This window comes from Cavia porcellus, unplaced genomic scaffold, assembly GCF_034190915.1.
Source record: "Cavia porcellus strain 051 isolate PalLab524CR breed Dunkin Hartley unplaced genomic scaffold, mCavPor4.1 scaffold_18, whole genome shotgun sequence".
NCBI classification, from domain to species: domain Eukaryota; kingdom Metazoa; phylum Chordata; class Mammalia; order Rodentia; family Caviidae; genus Cavia; species Cavia porcellus.
This window is the reverse complement of record NW_026947501.1, coordinates 53848757-53872753: the sequence shown is the minus strand read 5'-3', so window position 1 is coordinate 53872753 and position 23997 is coordinate 53848757. Positions and strand designations below refer to the sequence as shown.

Genomic DNA, 23997 nt, shown 5'->3' with positions numbered 1-23997 from the left:
CTGAACCCTCTTAAACTATAAGCCACATTAAACCTCTCCTCCTGTAAATTGTGAGTGCTGACCATGGTGTCCCAGCAACAGTAAAGCTGACTGATACAAGAGCCAAGGGAAGAGCTTGGGATACCATCACGGCCAAGTATCACAGCTGTCAGAACGCTCCCTAGCCAGACCCAGGAACTGAGCAGGTTCAACATTTTTTTTTCTTTTTTTTTACTGGTACCAGGGATCGAACTCAAGACCATGTACTTGCAAGGCAGGCGCTTATGCTGCTGAGCTAAATCCCCAGCCCCCAGATCATTTTAAATTCCCCTCCTTTCCCTCCTGAATCCTCACTGCTTGCCAACCAAAACTTGGGAAGCCAACATCTTGGAAGCATGCACTGCCCATCTTACAACTCAAGTTTTTTAAAACTCTCAGGGCCGGGGGTTTAGCTCAGCGGCGTAAGTGCCTGCTTGGCAAACTCGAGGTTGTGAGTTTGATCCCCGGCACCAAAAAACTAAACCAAAACAAAATAAAACAGCTCTCACTCTGAAGCTGGGGGACATGGGGATTTGCAGTCCTGGGATCCCTGGCAATGCGATGGGCATGCTCAGCTGGCCATCACGGGCACTCACGGGCACTCTGTTCTGTCCTCTGGGACGCCTACCCACTGTCCTGTAGGTCCCAGTCTTGGAAGCTGGACAGCCACCCTTTTCTGTCATCTGCTTGATCACATTTGAAGCAGGTGCTGGGGAACATGCCCCAGATCTGTGCTAGACCAAATCGGAAGTTCTCAGACAGGTTATTCAGTCTTGATTAACCACAGGCCCCTGACGCCTGGCTTCTGGCATCCACCACAGGACAACTCCCTGGGAAAATCTTGAGCTTCCACTCCCCTTGCTTCCGGTCAGTTCCACTTCTGGAACCACTGCCCGAGTCCTTTGGAGGACCCGGAAGTCCTGCTGTTCCTTGGCTTCCATGCTCCATCCATCACCCGCTCTCACTCACACCCACAGCTGCTTGACCACTATTGGGGTGAGAAATCTTTGTGAAATGTGACAATTTTATTCTTTCTGTTCAGCCCCTGATGAAGCCTTCGTGTCTTCATCCCTACCTCCCTTGTCAATCCATTTTCAAACTGATAGTTCATACCAGATCTCGTCTCTGAAGATGCTTTTTTAAAAGTTTGCTTTTCTCCCTTCTCAGCTCAAGTGAGTCCTCTGGACAAATGCGAGCTGCTGGTCCCCACAGCCCTTGTAGGGGGCCGAGGTTTGGGAAGTGGAATTCCCACCAGGCAGGCAGCTTCCCGCCTGGCCAAGGCTTCTTCCTGCAAAAGAAAGACCAGGGTTGGGTGGAGACCTACCACAGTGGCCTCCTTGTCCTTGCCAGGGACTGATTTACACATATGTCAGAGTTCTAGCCAGTCAAACATGAGGGCTTTCCCCCGGTCCTGTCATGTTGGGATGTGATGTCTGAAGTTAGGCACCCGTCTGTGATCTGGAGGACAGGCTGGGGATATGGTATATGCTTTGAGAGTGGCAGAGAAGACAGAGGCAAGAACTCAGGTCCTTGATGGCTCTGTGGCATCTAAACTCTGTCCCTTGGAGTCACCCTGCTGCTGGACTTCAGTGTACACAGTACATTTCTGAAGGAATGGAAGGTTTCCCTTGCCTGCACCCACAAAGCTTTGGATTTCAGTGGAAATTGGGCTGGGGCAGAAACTGTGCAGATGGCTCTGGGCTGCCCCTGGAGGCCTGTGCGATCAGGAGTCTCAGGCAATGCCATAGGTAAGAGAGCTGGACCCTGTGTGTCACTTTGGTGGTCCTGGCTCTGATGTTTCTCTAGCAACAAGATCCCCTGAGACACCTTCACATCCACAGTACACTGTGGGACAGGCAGGAAAGTGTCACCCAGTGACTCCGTTCACTGGATGACTCAGGGAGGGGGTGTGCTGCAGCCAAGCTCGGGATAGACTGGGGGCGCAACTGGGGCTCAGCACTGCTCCGTTTGCACCCTGATCTTGCTGGTGATAAGGGCAGCCTCAATTGCAGTACTGGGAAAAAGGCACCTACAGGCCTCCTGCGAACTGGGACGCGTGCTTTGATGGAACAGGTGATGCCCAGCCCTTCAGGAGCTACAGTGCCTGGGGGAGCAGGGACATCAGAGGCCACACAAGTACATTGTGAGTTCATGCAGTGCCAGGAGCAGAGGGAAAGGACAGGCTCGGTGAAATAAGTGCTGGGCGAGGGGTCTGGGAAGCTAAGACTCAAAACACAGGTAGGGGCAGCTGGGGGCGAGGTGGGAGGGAGGAAGGGTGTGCACCTGATGCCCCTGAGGTGGGCAGGAGCTCGGCTCCTGGCTGCAAAGGTGGCTTGCAGAGGGACAGGAAAGGGCCAGTCACATAGGGGCAAGGCACAGGGCCGTGCTGAACTGGAGTCCCAGGCCTTAGAGCTGGATGGCTGGGCTTCCAACTCTGATGGAGGGTCCCTAGACAACTGGTACGGGCTGAGCGTGGCAGTGCCCACCTGCAGTCCCAGCACTCTGGTAGGCTGAGGCAGTTGGAGCACAAGTTCGAGCCCAGTCTGGGCAACTTAGCAAGATCCTGTTTCAAAATAAGCAATAAAAAGAGCTGGGATATAGCTCAGTAGAAAGGCCCTGGGCTCCATTCCCAGTACTAAAAAAGAGAAAAAAATCCTGGCTCACAGTAAGTGCTCAGTACAAGTTAGCGACTTGTATACGGTGCCTTTTCCCCTTTGGTTTTTCTTCTATGAATAATGGGGATTGCATGAATTAGGATTAACTGGGCCTCTCTTGGTTTCAGGACAGCAACCCAACTCGCTCTAGCTTAACAACAGCAGGAGGATTGATATGGAACAGAATGACGGAGCGTTACATGTGGCATCAGGCCCAGCAGGGCGGAGGTGGATACCGCAGCCAGCCAGACTCAGGGCCTGGGGACTGAGTTCCCGGGTTGCCCTTCCCACCCGGGGCAGGGTGGCCACTTGGCCCCCATCGGTCTCCAGCTCATCCAAGGTCCTGGCTCCACTCAGGGACTATCCCCCAGCTCACGGAGCAGAGGCGTGGCTGAGGTGGGAAACAGGGATTGGTGGGCCACATTCCCAATCTCAAAATGCACTGTCTTGGAGTGGGGGGCTGTACCAAGGATTTTGGGGTGCAGTGAGCACCACAGAGCGCACCCTGCAGCTTTCTACAGGGAGGGACAGATAGTCCCCCTGGCTACTCACAGAGAAGGAAGGGCAGCCATTGAGGCAGGAGAGCGCTGGGCGGGGGTCTCGAGCCCAGGAGAGAGGTGTGATGGTGTGAAGTGGCTGTGGTGGGCAGCAGGAGGGCACAAGCAGGCACAGGGCCGGTGCTTGGTGGCAGTCTGGGCAGAATGAGGACAGGCAGGTTCCAGAGTAAGGGCTAGGATTTGGGTCCAAGCCACTAAGCTAGGGAGACTGGATGAGGCTTGATTTTGGGGGAAGATGGGGAGGCAGCTTTGGTGCTCTGGGTTTGGGCCACCCGGGGACAACCACTGGAGGTGTCTGGAGGCCTTTTTTGGGGGGTGGGGTGGAATCCCAGTCCTGAGAGTTTTTTTGCTTGCTGTCTATGAAACATGAGAAGGATAAGTAAGTTCACTGCTTGCTTTGCCCAGTGGAATGTGCTAGAACCAAGGAAGGCCTGTCCTGCCCCCAGGAGGGCTGGAACCAGACCAGGAAACCGAGTGTCTCCAGCCCTGCAATCCCAGGGCAAGAGACCCATGAAGTCCTTTGGCAGCTGGTGGCCAGGAGCAGCATGCGGCAGGGAGCTGGGCGAGCAGTAAGCGTCTGTCAAATTGACAGGGTCTCAGCTCTGGGGACTGACAGCCAAGCCATAGTGAACAGTAAGAGGGGCACAGGGCGACATGGAGGGAGATGCGACAAATGCCCCAAATGCAGGGTCCCAGGCAGCAGAGGCCAAGCAGGGCTGGTGTAAGATGGATGGGCTTCCTGGAGGTGGTGCTGGGTGGCACCCAGCTGAGGTCTGGAGTGCCCGCTGCCTGGCCCAAGTTGGCTTTCTTTGACAACTTCCTAAACTAGACCAGGCTGCAGGGCTGCCCAGGCAGGCTGAGGCCTTCAAAGGAGGGCTCCCTCCAGCCTTCCCCAATTACCTTCACACTGCCCCCATCTTGTCCCCACCTCTGAAGCATCCCTTACACCCTGCCCAGCACAGACCTCTTTGTATGTGGACCCTCAGCCTGTCCCTTCCCCCAGATAATGACAGCCACCACTCCCAGCTCAGGGCAGCATGCAGGCACTTGTGGGGTACTGGGGAGGCTGATTGACTACCAGGGCACACGAAAGGCAGCTGCAGGGGTGGGGGGCGCGCCTGGCCTGGTGCTTGGTGGCTGCAGAGGACCCAGGGGCCTAGAGAGCTTGCTGGTGGCTTCCTTCTCCAGGTCCTAGGGAAGGGGAGGTGACGGGACCATTGGCCCAGCCTCAGTGGACCTGGGTTGGCCCCAGAGCTGAGAGGCCCCAAGCAAGGGGAGCTGCCTCCCATCCATTAGGCCCACAGCCCAAGTTGCTAATACCGTGCGGACATTCTGCTCTCGGGCCTGGTACCCACTTAGGCCTCGTTAATATTTTACACCGCACAGCCTGGGGATCGATGTCTTGTTTATAGCTCAGTGTTTATGGACAGCTATTGAAGCTTTCACTGGGAACCAGTGGTCAGGGGCACAAGGGAAACTGAGGCAGAGGGGCAGGGGTGGGTGCCAGCCTCACAAGAACCCCTGAGACAGCTTCTTTTTGTGTTCAGTTGTCTACCTCACCTGGCACACCTGTCCTCCTGCATAGCAGCGCTCTTCGGGTACATCATGACGGGCCACCAGATCTCTGCCACACACCAGCCCTGTGTCATTTAATCCTTGACCAACCCTGGGGGAAGTCAACTATCACCCCCATTTTATGGATGAGGAAACTGAGTCTTGGAGAGCTTATGTACTTCTGGGTCCTCAGTCAAGCTATTGCAGCAGACCCTTTGATCTTCCCGCACTTTTAAATATTCTATCTTTTAAATATTCTATCAAGCCACGTATTCCCACAGCGATCCTTACTCTGTCCACGTAGGCCTCTTACTTTGATCTATGGATATTCAACGGTTAACTGGAAATAAGAGTTGCGCATTTATAGTCTTTAAAAATATCCCCCAGACTCAGACCCACAGCCAGACACGTGGAATAGAGAGGTTGGACTGCAGAACTCGTTTCCACGGCTGTGTCCACTGGGAATAGTTTGGTTTCGCGGGAAAGTTCTGGGGTCCCCAGCCTGGGATGTATTAGTGGCTCTCGGGTTAGTTAATTTGTTCTCTGGATTTGTTTTCTAAGCTGTCAAATGGGGGAAGAGATGTGCCCACTGGGGGCGCCCTTTGGGGTCACAAGGCCACCCAAAGGATGTGCGCACTGCAAGACAGTCTGTGGGCTTCATGCTGGACACCAGCTCTGCGCCTGCGACCAAGCACGTGCCTGATGTTTGTTGACTGCAAGGCCGAGTGGTAGTGGACTCAGTAAACCGCAGCTGCTATTGTTCACGCTGTAGGTGCAAAAAAAAAAAGGCTCATGGAGCGGCGCTGAAGTCCTCCCTCCGTTAAGAGAGCAGCAGGACTTGTTCTTTGCAGCGGCAGGAGCTTCCCCTAGCTGTGGGGCGAGGGCACCGCGGTGCGGCGCCGCTGGGAGGCAGCAGAGCGTCTCGGCTCCCGCCCTCCGGGTCCCCCGGGCTTCGCGCGGGGAAGGCTCTGGGGCTCCGCCCTGCCACACCCCAATCTTCCTCCTACTTTCTCCTCCGGGTCCGCGGTTTCCCCAGCTCTACCGCGGGCGCCGGCCGGAAGGAAGCTGCGCACACTAATGAGCACGCCCTTGCCCCGTCCGCGCCTCGCACTCTGCAGCCGCTCAGCTCTTCCCCGCAGCCGGAAAGGCAGAGCCGTCCTTCGTGGACGGCTCGGAGGCGGCGAGTCCGTGACTCCGCCAAGGTCGCGCTGCAAAGTTAGGACTTGCACTCGTCCCCGGAGACTTTCATGCCACAGCCCGCTTGCTCTAACTCCTAAAGCTCCAAGAAAGACAGATTTCCAGAACTGGAGAACTTTGGATAGCAACTTTTTCACTTTTAAAGGGGCCAGATGAGGCAGGGCCAAGTTCCATCTGCAGCCTGAGGCTGAGGTTGCGGGAAGCAACCCAGAGAGAGAACGCAGGCTTCCCGGATCCTCCGCCGGCCAACTGCGAGCTGGGGTGGGGCGGGGCGGGGTGGCCCCTCTCAGCTTCCCTCCGGGTGCGCAGCGCAGCCGACGCCCCGCAGAGAGCTCCCCCTTCCTCCCGGGTACCCGGCTCCCTCCCCTGCATCTCCGCCCCTGGCCTGCGCGGGCGGGGGGTGAAACCGCAGACCGCGCCGCCTCCGGGGGGTTGGGGGCGCCGGGAGCCTCGGCGACGCGCCAGGCTCGATCTCCCGCCAGGCTGATCGCGTGGGGCGGGGCGGCTCCCTCCGCCCCTTCCCGGTCGCACGGGGCGGGGGGACGCCGGGGACGCCTCCCCCAGGGGTTGCTGCGCCTAGGCCAATGAGCGCTCGGGGAGCCGCGATGGAGGCTGGGGCGGCTTGGAGCGCTCCGGACCCCAAGCTGCGGTCGTCGCTGCGCCCCGGCGCCCTCGGGGCAGCAGCGGGGGCGACAGAGGAGCGGGGCTCGCCCGGGGCATGGAGGCGCCGCCAGCCCGTGGCGGCCCCTCGAGCTCCGCGCCGCGCTGCGCCTCGAAGTTTGCGGGCTGATTGGGAAAGTTGCGCTCAGCTCGGCCCCCGCGCCGCACCGGGCCTCTCGGCGGGTCCCGCTCACCACCGCCCTCCGCGGGGTCCCGGCCGGGCCGACACCGCAGCCCCGCCTGCCGGGGGCATGTAAGTCGCCGTCGCCGCCCCGAGAGGCCGGGCGGGCGGCGCGGGGCCCGGCGCCTCCCGAGGCAGCGCTCAGGAGAGGGGTGCGCCCCGGCCCCAGCAGCCCCGGGCGCCATGGGCATCCAGGGCATGGAGCTGTGCGCTATGGCCGTGGTGGTGCTGCTGTTCATCGCCGTCCTCAAGCAGTTCGGCATCCTGGAGCCCATGTCCATGGAAGGTAACGTGCAGCCACCAACCCTCCGCTGCCCTCCGCGGAGCCCCGCGGTCTCCGGGGAGGGAATTGAGCCTGCGTCCTCGGGGGCCCCCGCGAGGAACAGCTTGGGGCGCGCAGAGCTTGCGACCCTTTCTCGGCAGCGGGGATGCAGAGTGGGCCTGGAGCTAAGGAGACATAGAGGGCTCAGCTCTTGGGAGCTGTCCCCCGGCAACCGGTGACCCCATGAGCCTGCATATTCCTCTCTGGCTGTCCTAGCTTGCAGGTCCCAGCCGCCCTTGCGAGGGTCGCTCTGGGGCGGGAGGTGGCACAGGGTGAAGACGATCGGAAGGACCCCCACTGAGGGCACAGTTCAGGGCAAGACACTTGAGACTTCTGCCGTGTGATAGGGTGTTCAGTTGCGTCCCCCCAGGCCTATGAGATTAGTGGACAGATCTGCAGGAGCTGTGTATCCGCCCCAGTGAAATATTAACCGGGGAGACGCTGCCGGCCGGCCTGCCTGGGACCTCTGAAGGCGCCCCCACCCAGAGCTGCTTCCTAGCCCATTTGTAGGCTCCGTGTGCTGGGACCCTAGGTTCTTGGGGGACGGTGACACCAGGGATGCAACTGCCCCTCCTCCTCTCTGTCTCCAAGACGCAGGTACAGCCCTTCACCTCTCCGCGGTGAGAAAGGAGCTGCCTGCCAGCAGGACCTTCCTTGCCTGTCTCAGCAACCTGCTGACCTTGCCAGGCGATAGCTCCTGGCACTGGAACCCAGAGGGGTAGGGGAAGGTGACTGGCCCTGCCTCTGAGATGCCCAGCAGCCCCCTAAGCATGGGGCTGGGCTCCAACTGCTTGCCAGAGCCAGGAGGGGCACAGGGCCAGGAGCCAAGGCCCTCCCTCGTTGTACTCATACTCAGAGCCCACGGCTGGCTGCCTTCCTGAAGTCCGTGGCAACAGGCCCTGAGAAGCCATCAGGGTGTCACACCCCTTTTCTGAGTGAGGCGGTGAGGCCCAGGAAGAGGGCACATGTCAGGGTGGCTCCGAGAACTTTAGGTTTTAGCTGGGGAAGAAAGTTGTCAGGGCTGGGCCATCACTGGGCTGGATCACCTGATCCGGGGGTGACTGTGACAGTGAGCTTGTGGGAAGCCCTGTACAGATGCTTGAGACTGGATTAGGGATGAGGAAGGATAAACATTCCCCTGCTGGGCCCTCAACATTCCCCTACTGATGCCTCTTGCAGGGCATCTGCCCCATCCCCTCCTGTCTTTCATTCACCTGGAGCCTGAGGTGGATGTGGGAGTAGGGATCCCCAGGGAAACCGTGCCTTTTCTACTGCACTTCCATTGCCCAGGCCCTCCTAGGGCCACCAAGGACCGGGCACCAGGAGCACAGCGAGGCCTCCCAAGCCTTCCTTCCCAGGGCCTACAGATAGGAATCTGTACTGTTGGCGCACAGGCCTCGGGCTGTCTGAAGTTTCCCTTTGCCATTTCCAGGGAGAAGGGGTTTCCTTGCAAAATGTGTAGTATGTGAGAGACAGCAGATTGTTCTAGCTGCCAAAACTGCACTCCAGCTCTGAGGAGTTTCTCTCGGCTGGTATATGTGCCCTCTTGCACTCTGTGGAGGTTTGGGGTCTTGATGTGGTTGGGGAGGACAGAGTCCAAGCTGCCAGGTAAGAGCTGGGACCCTGTCATCTCAGTAATGGGCTCTGAAATCCTTTGGCCATGCTGAGCCTCAGTGGTACCATCTGTAAAGTGGGGCGTCAGCAGGCTTTAACCAGCCTGTGGGGATTTAGTGGCCGCAGTACTGCTCGTGGGTAAACAGATTGCAGACTTTGTGAGCCACTGTTGTCACTAGTAACCAGCAAGAAACCAGGTCCTTGTAATAGTGACTTAGGTCAAAGAGGAGTTCTAGCTGCTCCGTGGGATGTCCGGGCACTGTCAGAGGGCCTTCGAGGGTCCAGGCTGTCCCAGCACCGTGGGTGTGAGCTGCTCCAGGTGGCTCAGGTCCCCACCAAGCTGGGGCACATGCACCTGGGTAGGTCTCTTGTCCTCTGCATCTCAGGGGTTCTCATCTGTAAGGGGCCAGAGTTACCAGCCAGGAGCTGATGGGGCACCTTGGAGGGCCACCAGGGGGACCCATCTTCAGGGGCCTGCAGGGGCTGGGCCTTCTGCGGTGGATCTGACATTCAGTGTTTCCCATGGGTCTGGCAGACCCATGAAGGCCAAGGTCAGGGCAGCTTTGCACCTTGTTTTCCCTGGAGGGATTAAGCACCATTCTGCTGGGGCTTTGTCTTCCCCAAAGGTCCCAAGCTGGTCCCTGAACTTCCTTGCTGAGCCTTGCTGCAGCCTGGGGTGGGGGCTGTGGGCCCAACCCCTGAGAGCTTTTCCTGAGGGGGCGGGGGGTAGGCACATGCCTCAGTGCTCCAGCCTGGTCCCCACTGCCACCATAAGGCACGGGATGTCTTGGTCTCTGTCAGACTGTGGTCTGACCACCAGATACCAAATGTGTGGGCACAGAGACTGCCCTGCCCACAGTGGTGCCCTGCACCTGGAGCATGCCTGTCGCATGCGGCAGAGCTCGGGAGGATGTCAGAAACAGGGACAGGGGAAGAAGGGACACCCTGGCTTCTCCACCCTTGCCCAGGAGCCTGTGGCCACATCCTAACCACACAGGCATGGAGAGCCCCTTGAGGGGTCCAAGGTGGGTTTCCATGTCAGAGGGCACGAGTGTGGCCAGCACAGAGTGAGCCCAGAGCAGCAGTGGGGTCGTGGTGAGAGGGCCCTGGCCCTCGCTGGGCTGCTCACTGTAGTCATCTGGCCGGCTTAAAAAAATTACCCGCTTGCCACGCCGTTCTCAGGCCTGGGACGGACCCCAGACCGTGGGGTTTTCAGAAGCTTCTCAAGAGACGCCTGTGAGCAACCAAGGCTCAGAACCCAGAAGGAGGCCTTCTGGATGGGGATTCTCAGAGTGTGCTCCCCGGTGCAGCAGGGTCAGTGTCACTCAGGCATCTTTAGGTCCCACCCCACCTCTGCAGCTGACTCTCATCCAAGTGTGCCAAGCTTGAGTGCCCAGGCTTGGTGACCACTGCTCTGTCTAGACATGCTAAAGGTCTCCTGAAGACCTTTACACCAAGCTACACCTCCAGTCTCTATCTGTTTACTCATTCATTCATATTTTGAGACAGAGTCTTGCTAAATTAAATTGCTCAAGCTGGGCTCAAACTTGTGATCCTCCTGCCTCAGCCTCCCAGAATGCTGAGATTACAGCCATGTGTCATGACTCCCTCTCCGAGACACTGGCTTTTATTCTTAGAGAATCCAGGGCCATTGGAAGGTTCCGGTGGGAAGGGGGAGTGGCCTTGAATTTAAACAGGGTAGGAACCCTCAGTTCCACTAGAGGCCTTTGTGGCCATCCAGGGAAGCTCAGCAGAATCGAGGAAGGCTCAAAGGGGGGTATAGAGTGCTGGGTGCTTAGTCATTCCAGCTGGACCTGCTGAGTTGGGCTGCATTCATGTCCTATCACAAATGCGGTGCCTGAACCATCACCAGCGGGTTGACCTGGCTTCTGTGGGGCGGAGCCTGTAGGACCTCACTGGGTGAGGACCGGGGGGTGGGAGCAGGATGGACCCATGGACCGAGGGCCGGGAAGAATCCACCCACTTCTCAAGGCCTGTCCTGCTGCCGCTGGTTCTCCTTCCTGTGGCCTCCTCCACTTCCGGGGAGCCCTGTTCTTACATTGGGCCACCTGGACAACCCAGTGGCCTTCCTTGTAGTGAGGTCCACTGGTGATCTGGACACATGGAAAAGGCTTCACGCTTTTGCCATGTGACTGGACACATCCACAGGTTCCAGGGACTGGGATGTGGACGCATGTGGGTGGCCCTTGGACTGCCTGGCCCAGTTGCTGTTTAAAAGTGGAACCTGGAGAAGGTGGACCAGCCTGGAGAGAGTGTCCGGGCCACTGACATGGTGTTAGGACAGAGTACTGGGGAACTCGGGGTCCTGAGGCCCTGACCCACTAGCGGTCATTCAGATTTCTGAGGCAACCTGTCCAGATGGGAGCACTGCCCTGCCTGGGCACCCTGCTGGAGGGCCCCTCCCTGCAGCCTGGCAAGACTGTGTGATTCTTGGATTCTAAGGCATCTGTTCCTAAACCTGGTGCTCTGTCCCCAGGCCCCAGGTCCCACGATGAGTCACTTAGGTCAGAGTGATAGGGTGAAAGCCTCCCAGTGGGGCAGGGCCAGATTCCTGCTGGGGCAGGTGTGTCCTAGTGCACAGGTAAGCCTGGCAGGCAGCAGGCATCGAATGAGTTAGTCTGTTCTCTGTTGGCAGTAACACAACGCCATGGGCAGGGTGAGTTATAAAGACAGGAGGGTTGTTTTGGTCCTGGAGGTGCTGGGATTATGGATTATGAGCAGGCACCCCTGCATCCACCCTTCTTCTCTTAGAGCTGCTGGGGTTCGTTCCTGGAGGCTTCACGCTGATGACCGGATCTGATCCTCATCAGAGGCCTCACCTGTGAACACCATAGGTGGATTAAGATTCCATCCTCTTAACAACCCCAAATGGGGATTATTTCAACACACAGGCTTGGTGGACACACTCAAGCCATGTCTAAACTGTATCATGTCATTGAGTGTGCGTATTTTGGGGGCACCTTCCAAGCAAGGCATGGGTATGCCAGGCAGAGTGAGACTAGGAAAACCACAAGTAGTTTGGGGCCTTGATCACAGGAAAGGTGCCTTGTGAGGGCAGGATCGCTGCAGCCAGGATGGGGCTGGGTGTCCAGGCTGTGAGGTGAATAGGTAGGCGACCACAACGGAGGGATAAGGTGTGGGAGGAGCTGGCAGTGCCCAGAGTTGGAATGTGTTGACCTGGCCCGTGGTGGTAGGATCTTGAAGATGGGGTGGGCAGGAGATGGTTAGGTGGTCGGGGTGCTGCACTTGGAAGGGATTAATGTGTTTCTCTGGGGACCCGTTGGTTCCCACAAGAGTGGGCTGCTATCAAAAGAACAGACCTTCTCCTGGATCTTTCTGACTTCCTGTCTCACCATGTGATCACTTCCACATGTGGCTGATCCCTGTCTGCGTCTCTATCATGTTGTGATACAGCTGGGGGACCCTCACCAGGACACCAGCATCGGGCACTGGAATTGTGGGCCCAGTTAACCTTTTATCTTTATAAAGTACCCAGGCACACGCACTTAGTTATAGTGACAGGGCATGGACTAAGACTCCAGTAGCGATGCTGTGAGAGTCCTGGCTGCCCTGCTCCACAGCAGGATCTGCCATCCTTTGTAAACCAAGTTCCCTGGGGCTGCTGCAGCCAGATGCTGAGCCAGGCGGGGAGCTCAGGGAGTGATTCCAGTGTCACACATCTTAACCTAGGCAGTGACTCCAAGCCAGGTTAGCTGCTGATTCTCAAAGGAAAATGGTGTTGTTTGCATTGGGATGTGCTGCTTCTCCGTACCCACCCACCCAAAATCTCAGACTCCCTACCCAATGCAGCCGTTCAACACCAACTGTCCCCCAAAACCCTTGCGGTGAAGGCTGAGTCCCCAGCCTGTGGCACACGTGGGAGGGGCAGCCTTCCGGAGGAGGGGTCTCAAGGGAGGAAGTTAGGTCTTTGGGGCGCTGTCCTCCGAGGGGGTATGGGAACCCTGGCCTCTTCCTCTCTCGCTTTTTACTTCCCAGCCACTTTGGGGTAACAGGAGCTCCTACTTGAAGTATTAAGCCATCAAGGGCCAAAGCAAAGGGCCAAGAGATGGTAGCCTGAAGCTCTGGAATCGTGAGTCCGAATAAGCTCCTCTTCTTTCTGAGCACTTGTCTGTCCCAAGCACTTTGTCCCAGTGTCAGGAAGCTGATGAGCATGGCGGCCTTACAGGTCCAGGGCCCGAGGACTGGGCAAAGGGGCTGCTCTGAGCAGGGCAGGAGCCTCGCTTACAGGAGCCGGTGACCCTGCTGTGGGACCCCAGGCCTAGGAGTCACCTGACCAGTGAGATCCACTGGCCCTGCCAGGGGCGGGGAGCCCTATTTCACACGTGCTCCGTCTGTCTCAGAGCCCTCACGACTGTCACCCGGAGGTCCCCATGGGTGCCAAGCTCCGGGGACCCCGAGAGCCAGGGCCCCTTGCTCTCACTGTCAAGGGCTGCTTTCTGGCCCCGAGGGCCGGATTTGTGTTCTGCAAAGTCACCTGCAGCCTTCCTCCCCACCTAGGAGAGATGTGACATTATGTTACTGGCACAGGGACACACGGCCTCCAGAGGGTCCCCCCAAGACTGCAAGGCAGCAGGGGCTCCCATAGGAAATTACATTACAATTGGTGTTGAACAGCTGCATTGGGTAGGGAGTCCGAGATTTTTGGTGGGTGGCTGTGGAGAAGCGGCACATCCCGTCACAGGCCAGGGCTTCTGCCCCTCAGGAGACGTGAGATCAACAGGTCTGCTGCGTGTTGGCTCTGCGGGCTCCCCTTGCCCTGGGTGTCCTGGGGGCTGCAGTGCCTGTGGCTCGGGCAGGGGGAGGGAGGGTGGGGAACAGTGTGGCCTGGAGGGCGGCAGGGTCAGCACAGGTGGGCAGGGCTCTGCTGCGGGCTTCCCAGGGCAGAAAGGACACTGACAGCTGGTAGGGGTGGGCTCAAGCGGAGGTTTTTGGGGAGCGTGGTCATTTTGCTTTCTCCTCCATGGTGGCCTCCAGGGCAGCTGTCCTGACGAGTCAGGGGCGGCCCAGAGAAGCCTCAGTGGCCCAGTTACTGAGTGGGGCCCAGAGGACCCCATGCCCAGCTCTGCGAATGAAGGATGGGGAGCCCCTGTCTTGAACCGCTGAGGTGGGTCGTGCACAGAGGGGCCAACCTGGAGTCCTGGACAAGAGATGGAGCGGAGTTGTGTTTTCTGGGAAGGAAGCCCGACAGTGGTTGGTTTGGGACAGTGACCTTAGAAACATCAGACAGAGCCTGTGCCTTTGCACAGTGCTGCTTGGAGGGAGAGATTAAAGCCGTTGTTGCTCAGTAGATACTGATGGGTGCTTTGACGGGCAGGGATGTCCCAGGATCGCAGGGCCTGAGCAAGGGCAAGAGGGCCACGCCAGGCACAGGTGGACGGTGCAGGAGTGAAGAGGTGGTGGATGTGCCCAGGGCAGCCGCTGTAAGTTGGCATCTGAATGTATAGCGCAGGGTCCTGACATCAGTGATAAACAGAGTTCCTGCAGGTCCCCTTCGTTCCGTCCTCCCCGCTGCCTCACTGTGGTGCCTGCTGCCTGGTGTCTGGAGTGGGGTGTGGCTTGGGGCAGGCTGATGTCCCCAAAGACAGGGAGAGGCCCACAGTCACCAGTGTCTTATCCTGCTCAGGCTGCCATGCAAAGGGTTGGAGGTCTGAGACCAGGGCGCTGGCAGGGTGGGGGCCAGTTGAGGGCTCTTCTTGGCTCACTGGTGACTGTCTTCTTGCTCCACCCCCCTTTCCTGTCCCTCTCTAAGGCCACTAATTTTATATGATTAGGGTCCCATCCATGTGACATTTCACCTTTATTACTGTCTTTGCATCACTGTAACAAAATACCCAACACCAGCCACGAAGGAAGCAGGGAGGTTTATTGTGGTTCACAGCTTGCAGAGGTTCAGGCCCAGGGTCACGGGCCGCGTGGATCTAGGCCTCGGTGAGGGTGGCACAAACGTCATGGTGACAGTGTGTCACTGCAGAGACAGCCAGGCAGGCACCCAGTGTCCTCTTGGATGCCACCTCCCCAGTCACCCAGGGACCCTTCACACGTTGTCGCCTCTGAAACTCCACAGCCCGTCCCAGCACCTCCACCCCGGGACCAAACACAACGTAGAGACCTTCCGGGGCACTGCAGGCCACAGCGGTGGGCTCGAAACAGCCCCTTTGATTGTGTCTCTGGGGATTTCTGTCCTTCGCTTGCTTTCTGAGCCTCCGAGGTGGTGTGTGTGCTACACTCTCCAAAATGACATTTTAAACATTTCAGTCAACTTCTGATACACACACACACACTATGTGTAACATGTGAGGTGCAAAGAACCTTTCTCCTCCTACCCCACCCTGTAGTGGTTACCATGGCGAGATTTTATATTTGTCATTCCTTGATGTGTATTCTTTTTTTTTACTTTTATTCTTATTTATGATTTTATCTCTTCTGTATCCCCACAGATCTACTGCTACATTATGTTTTGCTTTGACTTTGATTTTAAAAAGTGGGATCGGGGCTGGGGATTTAGCTCAGCGGCATAAGCGCCTGCCTTGCAAGCACGTGGTCGTGAGTTCGATCCCCAGTACCGATAAAAAAGAAAAAGACAAAAAATAAATAAATAAAAATAAAAAGTGGGATCATGCTTATTTTCTAGGTCTGTTTTCATTCAATAGCTTCTTTCCTTTCTTTCTCTTTTTCTCTTTCTTTCTTTCTTTCTTTCTTCCTTCCTTCCTTCATTCTTTCTTTCCTTCCTTCCTTCCATCCTTTACTGGGAATTGAACTCACCAACTCACACTTGCCAGGCAGGCACTGTGCCACTGAGCTGTATCCCTGGCCCAACAGTGTATTTATGAAAGATATTCATTTTCAGGTCTGTTATTCCAGTTAACCCATTGTTCACTGCTGTATAGTATTTCACTGGGCACTTACTCTGCAATGTATTTACCTACTCTGTTGTCGATGGACGTTTAGTTGATTGAAACTATGATGACTATAAAGAGTGCTCCAATGACTGCTTTTGTATGTGTCTTCCAGACACTTGAATTTAGCATGTTGACCTAGGAGAGGAGCCCTGGTTCCTAGACTCGTGATAATTTTATACAAAATGAGTGTCATTTTTTATACAACTTATGCAACATTAGTATGAAAAAGGAAAATAAATGTTTCCACAGCTGTCCTACCATTTTGCACATCCATGAATGTTTAAGAATTACCACTGGACTTACCAAAGGAGATGACATCGTCCGATTCCTTTGTTCATTGTTGTTAATTCTTACCAATTTCGGAGAAGTTGTGTTCTTAATGTAATTTGCATTTTCCTGTTTGGTACTGACATGGAGCCCTCTTTCATGGGTTTATTCATCTTTTTGGATTCTTTCTCTGTTCCAGACATTGACAAGTCTCAGTGTAGCTGTGTCCTTTGTTGATTAGAAATCCTGCATTTTGATGTGATTGAATTTATCAGGTTTTTCCTTTGTAGAAAGTTAGCCAGGTATGGTGGTGCAAACCTGTAATCCCAGTATTCTGGGAGGCTGAAGCAGGAGGGTTTGGGCAATTTAGCATCTTTTTTTTTTTTTTTTTTTTTTTTTTTTTTTTTTACGGGGGGGAGGGGATTGCAGTTTAGCATCTTAATGAGACCTGGTCAAGAAAGGGCTGAGGGTGCGTTTCAGCACAAAGGCTCTAGGGTTCAATCCCCAAACCGCAAAAAACAAAAAGTCTTTCTACACCTCTAGGCTAACAAAAGACCCTCTGTATTTTATTCTAGTCTTTTCCCTGCACCTTTCCCTGCTGGGGCTCAACTCCCCTGGAGCCAGCCTTCGCTGTGTGCCCAAACGGAGGGGTGTAGACTTAGCTTCTTCATATGGGAAGGGTTTCCAGCGCTGCCCGCGGCTCCACCTGAGTGCTCCCTGGCTGAGGAAACCCCGTGGCATTCCTGCTTCCGAGCTGGCCTGTCTGTTCCTGGGTGTGTTTATTTCCTACCAAGCCCATGATTTTTATTAGTGGCTGTGCAAAACATACTAGCATCTCATAGGGGGAAATCCTTCTTAATTCTCTTTTTTCCCCCAGATTTTTGTGGATTAAAAAAAAATCCATATATGTATGAGAGTAAGTTTTATCAAGATTCTCAAAAATTGCAGCGGGACTTTGTCCTGGTTGTGCCAGGGATGGACCCCAGGGTCTTTGCCCCTGAGAGGTAGGTGCCTCTCTCTAAGCTCCACGGCCTGGCCTGGCTTTCTGGATTTACTCAGAGATTACTTTAGGGAGAAATGGTGTCTTTCCACTAGGGTGTGGTCCCTCTAAGGTGGAATGAGCTGTTAATTTAGATTTTCTTCCAAGTTAGAGGCCCTCTGGATGTGGGCTCATGCTTAGATACTTAGATTTTACTTTTATGGCTGGTGTGTGTTATCCTGTTATTTTTTATCATATTTTCCAGAAGGTTGCTCCTCTTATGTTCCTCTAATCAATCTGGTGTCTGACAACCTTATTGAACTTTTAGGTCTCGATTTCTTTGGTCCCTGTAGGGATATTATCTAAATTAATGCTTATTTTATTCTTTCTTTCTCAGTTATTTTGCAAATGCACTTGTTGCGGGGGCAGGTTTTGGAGCTTGAAACCAAGTGTGTGGTGTCACTGAGCTCCAGCCCCGCCACTCTGTGTGTGTGTGCGTGTCTGTGTGTGTGTGTGTGTGTGTGTGTGTGTGTGTATTTAAGTTTGCGGCAGGTTCTAAATTGCCCAGCTGGGACAGGAACTTGCAATCCTTGTGTCTCAGCCTCCCTCAGTGCTGGGATTACGGACGTGTGTCACTGTGGCTGGCTTACTTCCTAATTCTTGACATTATTTCATTTTCTAAATTTCCTTATAGTGCTGGCAGGCCATTAGTTAATCTGATCATAGCCAGCCAATCCCGAATCTTAAAAAGAATGTATCTGAGCTTTTGCCACTAAATCTAATATTTGATGTAAGTTTTTTAAATATGTGATTCATGATATAAGCTAAATCAAGCTAAGGAAGTTCCCTTTGACTGTTAGTCTGCTGAGTTCTTGTTTGTTTGTTTTAGTGATAAATAGTTACAAATGCTTATCAATTGCTTTTCTGCATCAAGATTTTCCTATGGTTTCCTGTTCTTACACTTTTCCACATAAAGCCTTTTTGATCATCCTGTACTTTCAAAAATACATTTGAATTCAGTCAGCCAACTCTTGGCTTTGCATCTACCTTCAGAAGTGAGACGGAGGAGTGATTGTTCTCCTTAGGGTGAGATTTGAGAGCCAAAGATGCTGTAGTGACCACAAGTTTAGCAGCTTGCAGATCCCTGAGGATCCTCTTGAGAGTGGCTGGCTTGGAGTGGAGTCCAGGGCAGAACCGGAGGAGGACGTGAGGGTGGGGAGCTGTGGATGACGGACAGGCGGAAGGGGAAGTCGGGTCATTTATTTAATGGAGGAAATAGCAGCCGGGATTAGCAGGAGGTTTCAGTGACCATATCCTTTAATCCATAGGGTATTAACAGCCTTGACCCAGGTAAAATATCGCTTGGTTTCTTTTTCTTTTTTTTCTCATTTTCTCCCTCTCCCCATAGGTAACTATTCCAGTTTTCATTTCATTTGTTTTTCAGTGTAAAGTTCACATTTGGGGGGTTCCACTGAATGAGTTTTGACAAGGGAATCATCACGGGACACTGTGATAACCAAGACTGGGAACAGTTTCACCCCGGGAAACACCTGCAGCATCACCCTTTCCTTGTCCTCTGTCCCTCGCCCCAGCTCCCGGCAGCCACCGATCCCTCCTCCCCCTATCTTGCTATGGTGTTTTCATCTCCAGAATGTTGTCTAAATGGATTCATACGTTACTTAGCCTGCTAAGTCTGCGTTCATTCACTTAATGGCTGCATTTGAGATTCATTATCGTACTTGCACATTTCAGTAATGTGTCCTTTTGATTGCTGTGTGGCATCCATCGTAGGGATACATGATGGTGCACCCACTCGCTGGCCACACAGTGTTTGGATTATTTCCAGTTTGGGGTGATTAGGAATAAAATTGCTGTAGCATTTGTCCAAACGTTATTATGAGGATACACAGTGTGATAGAAATGTACAGTGAATGTTTAACTTTAAAAATGTATTATAGTGAAAGGCACATTGACATGAATCTCCCTCAGAATACTCCTTCATTTCAAACACACTGGCCCCTCATGCATATTGCTTTCTTTTTTTTTTATTTTAAAGAGATTAAAATAAAGGAATAAAAACCAAATAATAAAAACATGGAGTTTCAAAACAAGGTGATAGGAAATTAACAATGGCCAGTATATTGTGTATTGTCATCTTTGAAATAGTTGCTCAGATTATAATAGTTGCTCAGGCATGCAAAAACAATACAAGCACTCATAGTTTTTTCCGTGAACTAATAGAATTAGTGGTGTAGTTATCGTAGCTATCTTGTATATAGATAGGGGTATATGTTCCCTTCCTTCCTTTTCTCTTCTTCCCCAGCCCAGTTGTTCTTTTTTGAGCAGTTTCTTTCCTTTTCAAAATATGTGTTGTACCTTTTGGATCTTATTTACCCCTGTAGTGTTACTCAAGGGAAACAATTTGATGTTTACACTTGTGATGATTTATTTCACTTACGAGTATTGTTTCTAGTTGCATCCATTTACCTATAAAAGCCTCAGGTTTCTCTTTCTTTATAGCTGAGTAGTACTCTGTTATAGAGAAATACCATATCTCTTTTATCCATTCCTTAGATCTAGCTATTACAAATTGTGCTGCTATAAACATGGGTACACATATACTGCTGTGGTCTGATGTTTTTAATTCTTCTGGGAAAATACCCAAAAGGGGAATAGCTGAGTCAAATGAAAGTTGTTTTCTGTCATCACTAGATTACATATTGTCATCTTAGAAATAATTGTTCAAGTTACAAAATAAAGCATATAAAGTGGACTTGCAAACAGTGAGACTGTAAACAGTTCTGTTCAATGATCCAACAAAACTCAGTAATATGGTTATCTATCTTATACACTTAAATATACATGCAGTTATATCCTTTGGAGCACTTTCTTTTCCTCTCTTTGATACAATGAAAATTACACATTTTGGGTTTTATTACTCCCACAGTTCTTTTTTCTTTTTTTTGAAGAGAGTAAAACCAAATATGACATAACAGAACAGAGTCAGTCAAATCAAAAGGATGGACATAATACATAATATAAAAACAAAATACCAGGTGATCAACAATGGTTACCATACTGCCTCTTGCTATCTTAGAAAGAGTTGCCTATATCATAGTTATAATAAAATTGAACAAAACAGTAAAAAATAAAACCAAACATTGGAGACATTATAGGACTTCATAAGAAGAAAATAGTCAACCAGAATGGGCGTCATAATGAATCTTATTGTCTTCACACTTGTTGCCTATACTTTTGAACTTGGTACTATCAAGCAAAACAGAATAGAGGAAAATCAGTCAAAACAAGATGGTGAGAGCAATACAGGGTTTCAAATCAAGTTAATAGGAAATCAAAGTGGGTTACTATAATATATCCTGCTATTTTTTTATTCATTTTTCCCTTAATTAAAAAGATAAAAATAAAAAAGTAAATAATAAAAAAAGGAGACTGAGATAAAAGAGGGCATAACAACAAAACAGCACAGGTCAAAACATAACCATTTAAGCAAAATAGTGTTTCACCACAAGATATCCCGACATAAAAGTAGTTACCATAGTGTCTCTTTCCTTGAAATCTTTGAGTATAACTTCGTATACTGTAGCATCAAACATATCAAGACAATATAAAACCATTCAAGAGAATGACATATTACAGGGTATTTAGAATCAACTAAGAGAAAATGAACAATGGTTTCTGTATAATCTCCTTAACTATAAAAGTTTTTGTTTATATTATCACATATAATAAAATACAACCTGTTAAGACCGATGGAGACAGAAGATCAAAACTTGATGGGACTTCAAAACAAGATGATATTAAATCAGCACTAGCTATTATGATGTCTTGTTTTCTCCAAAATAGCTGTTCCTACCATCCAACCTTCTCTGCCTCATTTCTGTTGAGCTCTTTTTCTGTCATTAGTTGTTAGTTTGTCTTCTCCATTTCGCTTTCTGCTCCATTCATTGTAGCCTCTCTGCCACTGTTTCTGGAATCTTGGTATTTTTCTTTTTTAGAATATCCTGCAGTATTCTCTGTAGAGTTGAATTGGTGGTTGCAAATTCCCCTAGTTCCTCTTTATCCTGGAAGCACCTTGTTTTTCCATCAATTTCTAGGGACAGTTGTGGCGAATATATCAATCTTGGCTGGAGGTTATTATCTTTCAAAGCTTGAATTATTTCACCCCATGCTCTTTGTGATTTGATGGTTTGTGCCGAGAAGTCTGCTGTAATTCTGATGAGTGTTCCCTTGTAAGTGATCTGTTTCTTGTCTCTGATGGCTTTTAATATTCTGTTCTTATATTGAATTTCTGGAATTTTGATTATTATATGTCTGGGTGTAGCTCTGTTTGGGTTGTAGGTGGCTGGGGTCCTATATGCCTCATACATCTGAGTATCTTTACCTTTTGCTAAATTAGAGAAATTCTCCTGGGTTATTTCTGTGAATAGCTTTTATAGTTCATTTGTCCCTACTTCTTCTTCTATGTTCTTAATTCTTAAGTTATAGATCCTCTTATCATTTACTAGCCTTCGTATTATTGCTGTTTGTTTTCTTGTTATTTTTACAAAGATTTTCATTTCATGCTCCCACATTATAAATCTGCCCTCCAGTTCAGATAATCTATCCTTAGTTTCTTTCAAGGTGTTAGACCAGCTTTCAATAGAGTTTTTAGTTTCCTGGTAATCTCTTTGAACCTGCTTCATGTACTCTATGTTTTCTCTATTTTCTCTATCAAACAATTCTCCCTTTTTTTCTGTTCTTCCATTCCACCATCTGTTTTTTCTTGGGCGGTGCTTAGCATTTCTCTAACTATTCTACTTATTTCTTGCTTTATTTCATTAAATACTTCATTTTTGAACTCGTCTATGAGGCTCCAGAGATACCGCTTTATGTTTATTGGTGCCGTGTCTGATATTGCATGTTTTCTGTCTTCATTCTCTTTTGCATTTACCTTTCCTGGATCAGTGCTCTCAGGATTGGGGACTGAGGACCCTTTCTTGTTGCTCCCTCTTCCCATACTTTTTGTTCCTTTCATACAAGCGAATGTAGGAGACCCAATTTTTTTCTCGTTGTCAGTTACAGTTTGTTTGAATTGCACGGGCTAGGTGTTCCCGCCCACTGCAATGTACTAGGGAGACACAGACCTGTGCAGCCTCTGCTGGGCCTGCCCCTCCAGGTCAACCTAGAGAAGGCTCCACTGCTACGGTGCACTGCCAGGTGCTGGGACCTGGTTTGGGCTAGCCTGCTGGGTCTTAGTCAGAGGAATCACCCAGGCCAAGTGCTCCCCACCAATCCTGCTTGAAAGGGGAATATGCAACTAAAGTCATTGCAGCGTCCTATTCCGGCTAGTCCACCCCATCCCAGAATGTCCTCTTTTGGAGCCTCCTAGTCTATGAAAGGGTCCCTGTTCCCCTCACTGACCACAAGTCAATGCAGGGTTCCCCGCCAGTCCCGCTCTCAACTCTGTTCGCCGATTCCTGCTCTTAGAGCTTTCGCACGTGTCTCTCCCTGCTGTGCCAATTGGGATGCAGGAAATTCAAATCGCAATTGGAGGCAGGAAATTCAAATCGCAATTTCCAGAGCCGTGGGTTCCAGCTTCTGCACTGAGATTTTATCTGTTCCTGTTATAGCACTGGGATTGCATTTCCAGTTGGTTTCTCTCAGCTTAGTTCGTTCCTGGGTCAGCAGGGTATATCTCCCCTTGCTTAGGACTCCTCACCCCACACCATTCTTGGATTCTTAGCTGGGTATCTCAGAGAGCCTCCATAGCTGCTGTTATCTGTCCTCAATGTTCTCCCGGAAGTCCAGGAAAGGTGTATTTTTTATAGTTTTTGGAGGTTTTAGTCCATACTCAGTTGACTCCAAGGCAGGGTGGCATGGCAGAGCCACAGTTTATGGTGGCTGCAAACAGCAAGGCAGAAACTGGCAAAAGAGCAAGACACACCTTCTTCCTGCCATTACATCACATCCTGGCTCCACCCCTAGGTGGGTGTAGCACTGACACCATCAGTCTAAGCACTAGACAATAAACCAATCATAAATGCATAATGGGGGCCACAGACATAAACTATGACAATATGTCTGTGTAGATTTATTTTTGTTATGGCCAATTAGAGTTCTGTATGCCTTGTTTATCTGTATGTCAGGTTCTTTTCCCGTGCTTGGGAAATTTTCTGCTAATTACTTCTGCAAATAGTCTTTTTATGACATTTCTGCTGGCTTCTTTTTCTTTGACACCTATCAGTTTTATATTGTTTCTCTTTGCATCACCTTGCATCTGCTGAACTGTTACTTCATGGTTTCTTGTTATTTTTAAGAGCTCTTTCCTTTTGTGATCACTACCTGCTCTCCTGTCTTCAAGGTCTGAGATTCTGTCTTCAGTTTTGTTCATGTGGTTTTGCCAACTTTCGATGGAATTTTTGATTTCCTGGATTTCTCTTTGAATCTGTTTCATGCATCCTGATTCTTTCTTATATTGTCCATTCAAGGCTTCCCTCACTTTCCTATGCTCCTCTTGTTTTTTTCCTCCATTTTTTCTAATATGCTCACCAGTTCTTTCATTACATTTATCATTTCTTCTTTTATCTGAGAGATTATTTTTGACCTGATTTCCTGCACAGCCTCATAGAGTTGTTTCTTTACTTCTGTTGCTATCATCTCAGAAATTTCAGGTGTGTGGCTTCTAAGTTTTTCCATGTCTCGGTCTCCTGGACTTGTTCTGGGTGGGCAACAGTTTGTTCCTTCATTTTGGCATTTTCCTATGTTCCTCTAATTCAATCAGATGCCAAGTCCTAGTTGCTTCGTGTGCTGGTGGCCTGTCCTTCAGTGGGCTTTACTGAGGGCTGCACATGGCAGTGCATCTCTGGGTATGGCTTCCCTGAGAATTCTTGGGTCTTTGGGCATGGCTTCCTTGTCCCTGTAAGCTTCACACAGGGTTCATGGGTGTGGGTGGATCTCTGGGCACAGGTTCCTGGTCCACAGGACTTACCAAGCATCCCCAGATGGCTGCAGGGCTCCGGATTCTGGCGCCCAATTGCATACTGCTTTCTGAAG

The 23997-nt window shown here is 51.4% G+C and overlaps 1 protein-coding gene across 4 annotated transcripts in view; it reads left to right on the top strand.

The window, feature by feature from the left end:
* The window catches only part of Kcnip3 (potassium voltage-gated channel interacting protein 3), a 71030-nt gene that overhangs the window by 28230 nt on the left and 18803 nt on the right, over window positions 1–23997 (top strand). The window contains exon 1 of one of the 4 annotated variants that reach the window (XM_063229966.1): window positions 6952–7107. The exons of the other annotated variants lie outside the window; for them this stretch is intronic. Within the exon in view, the coding sequence (XP_063086036.1) occupies window positions 7005–7107 (103 nt within the window). The 5' untranslated portion in view covers window positions 6952–7004. Of the gene's footprint in view, window positions 1–6951; window positions 7108–23997 lie in introns of those variants that run through there. 4 annotated transcript variants of the gene reach the window in all.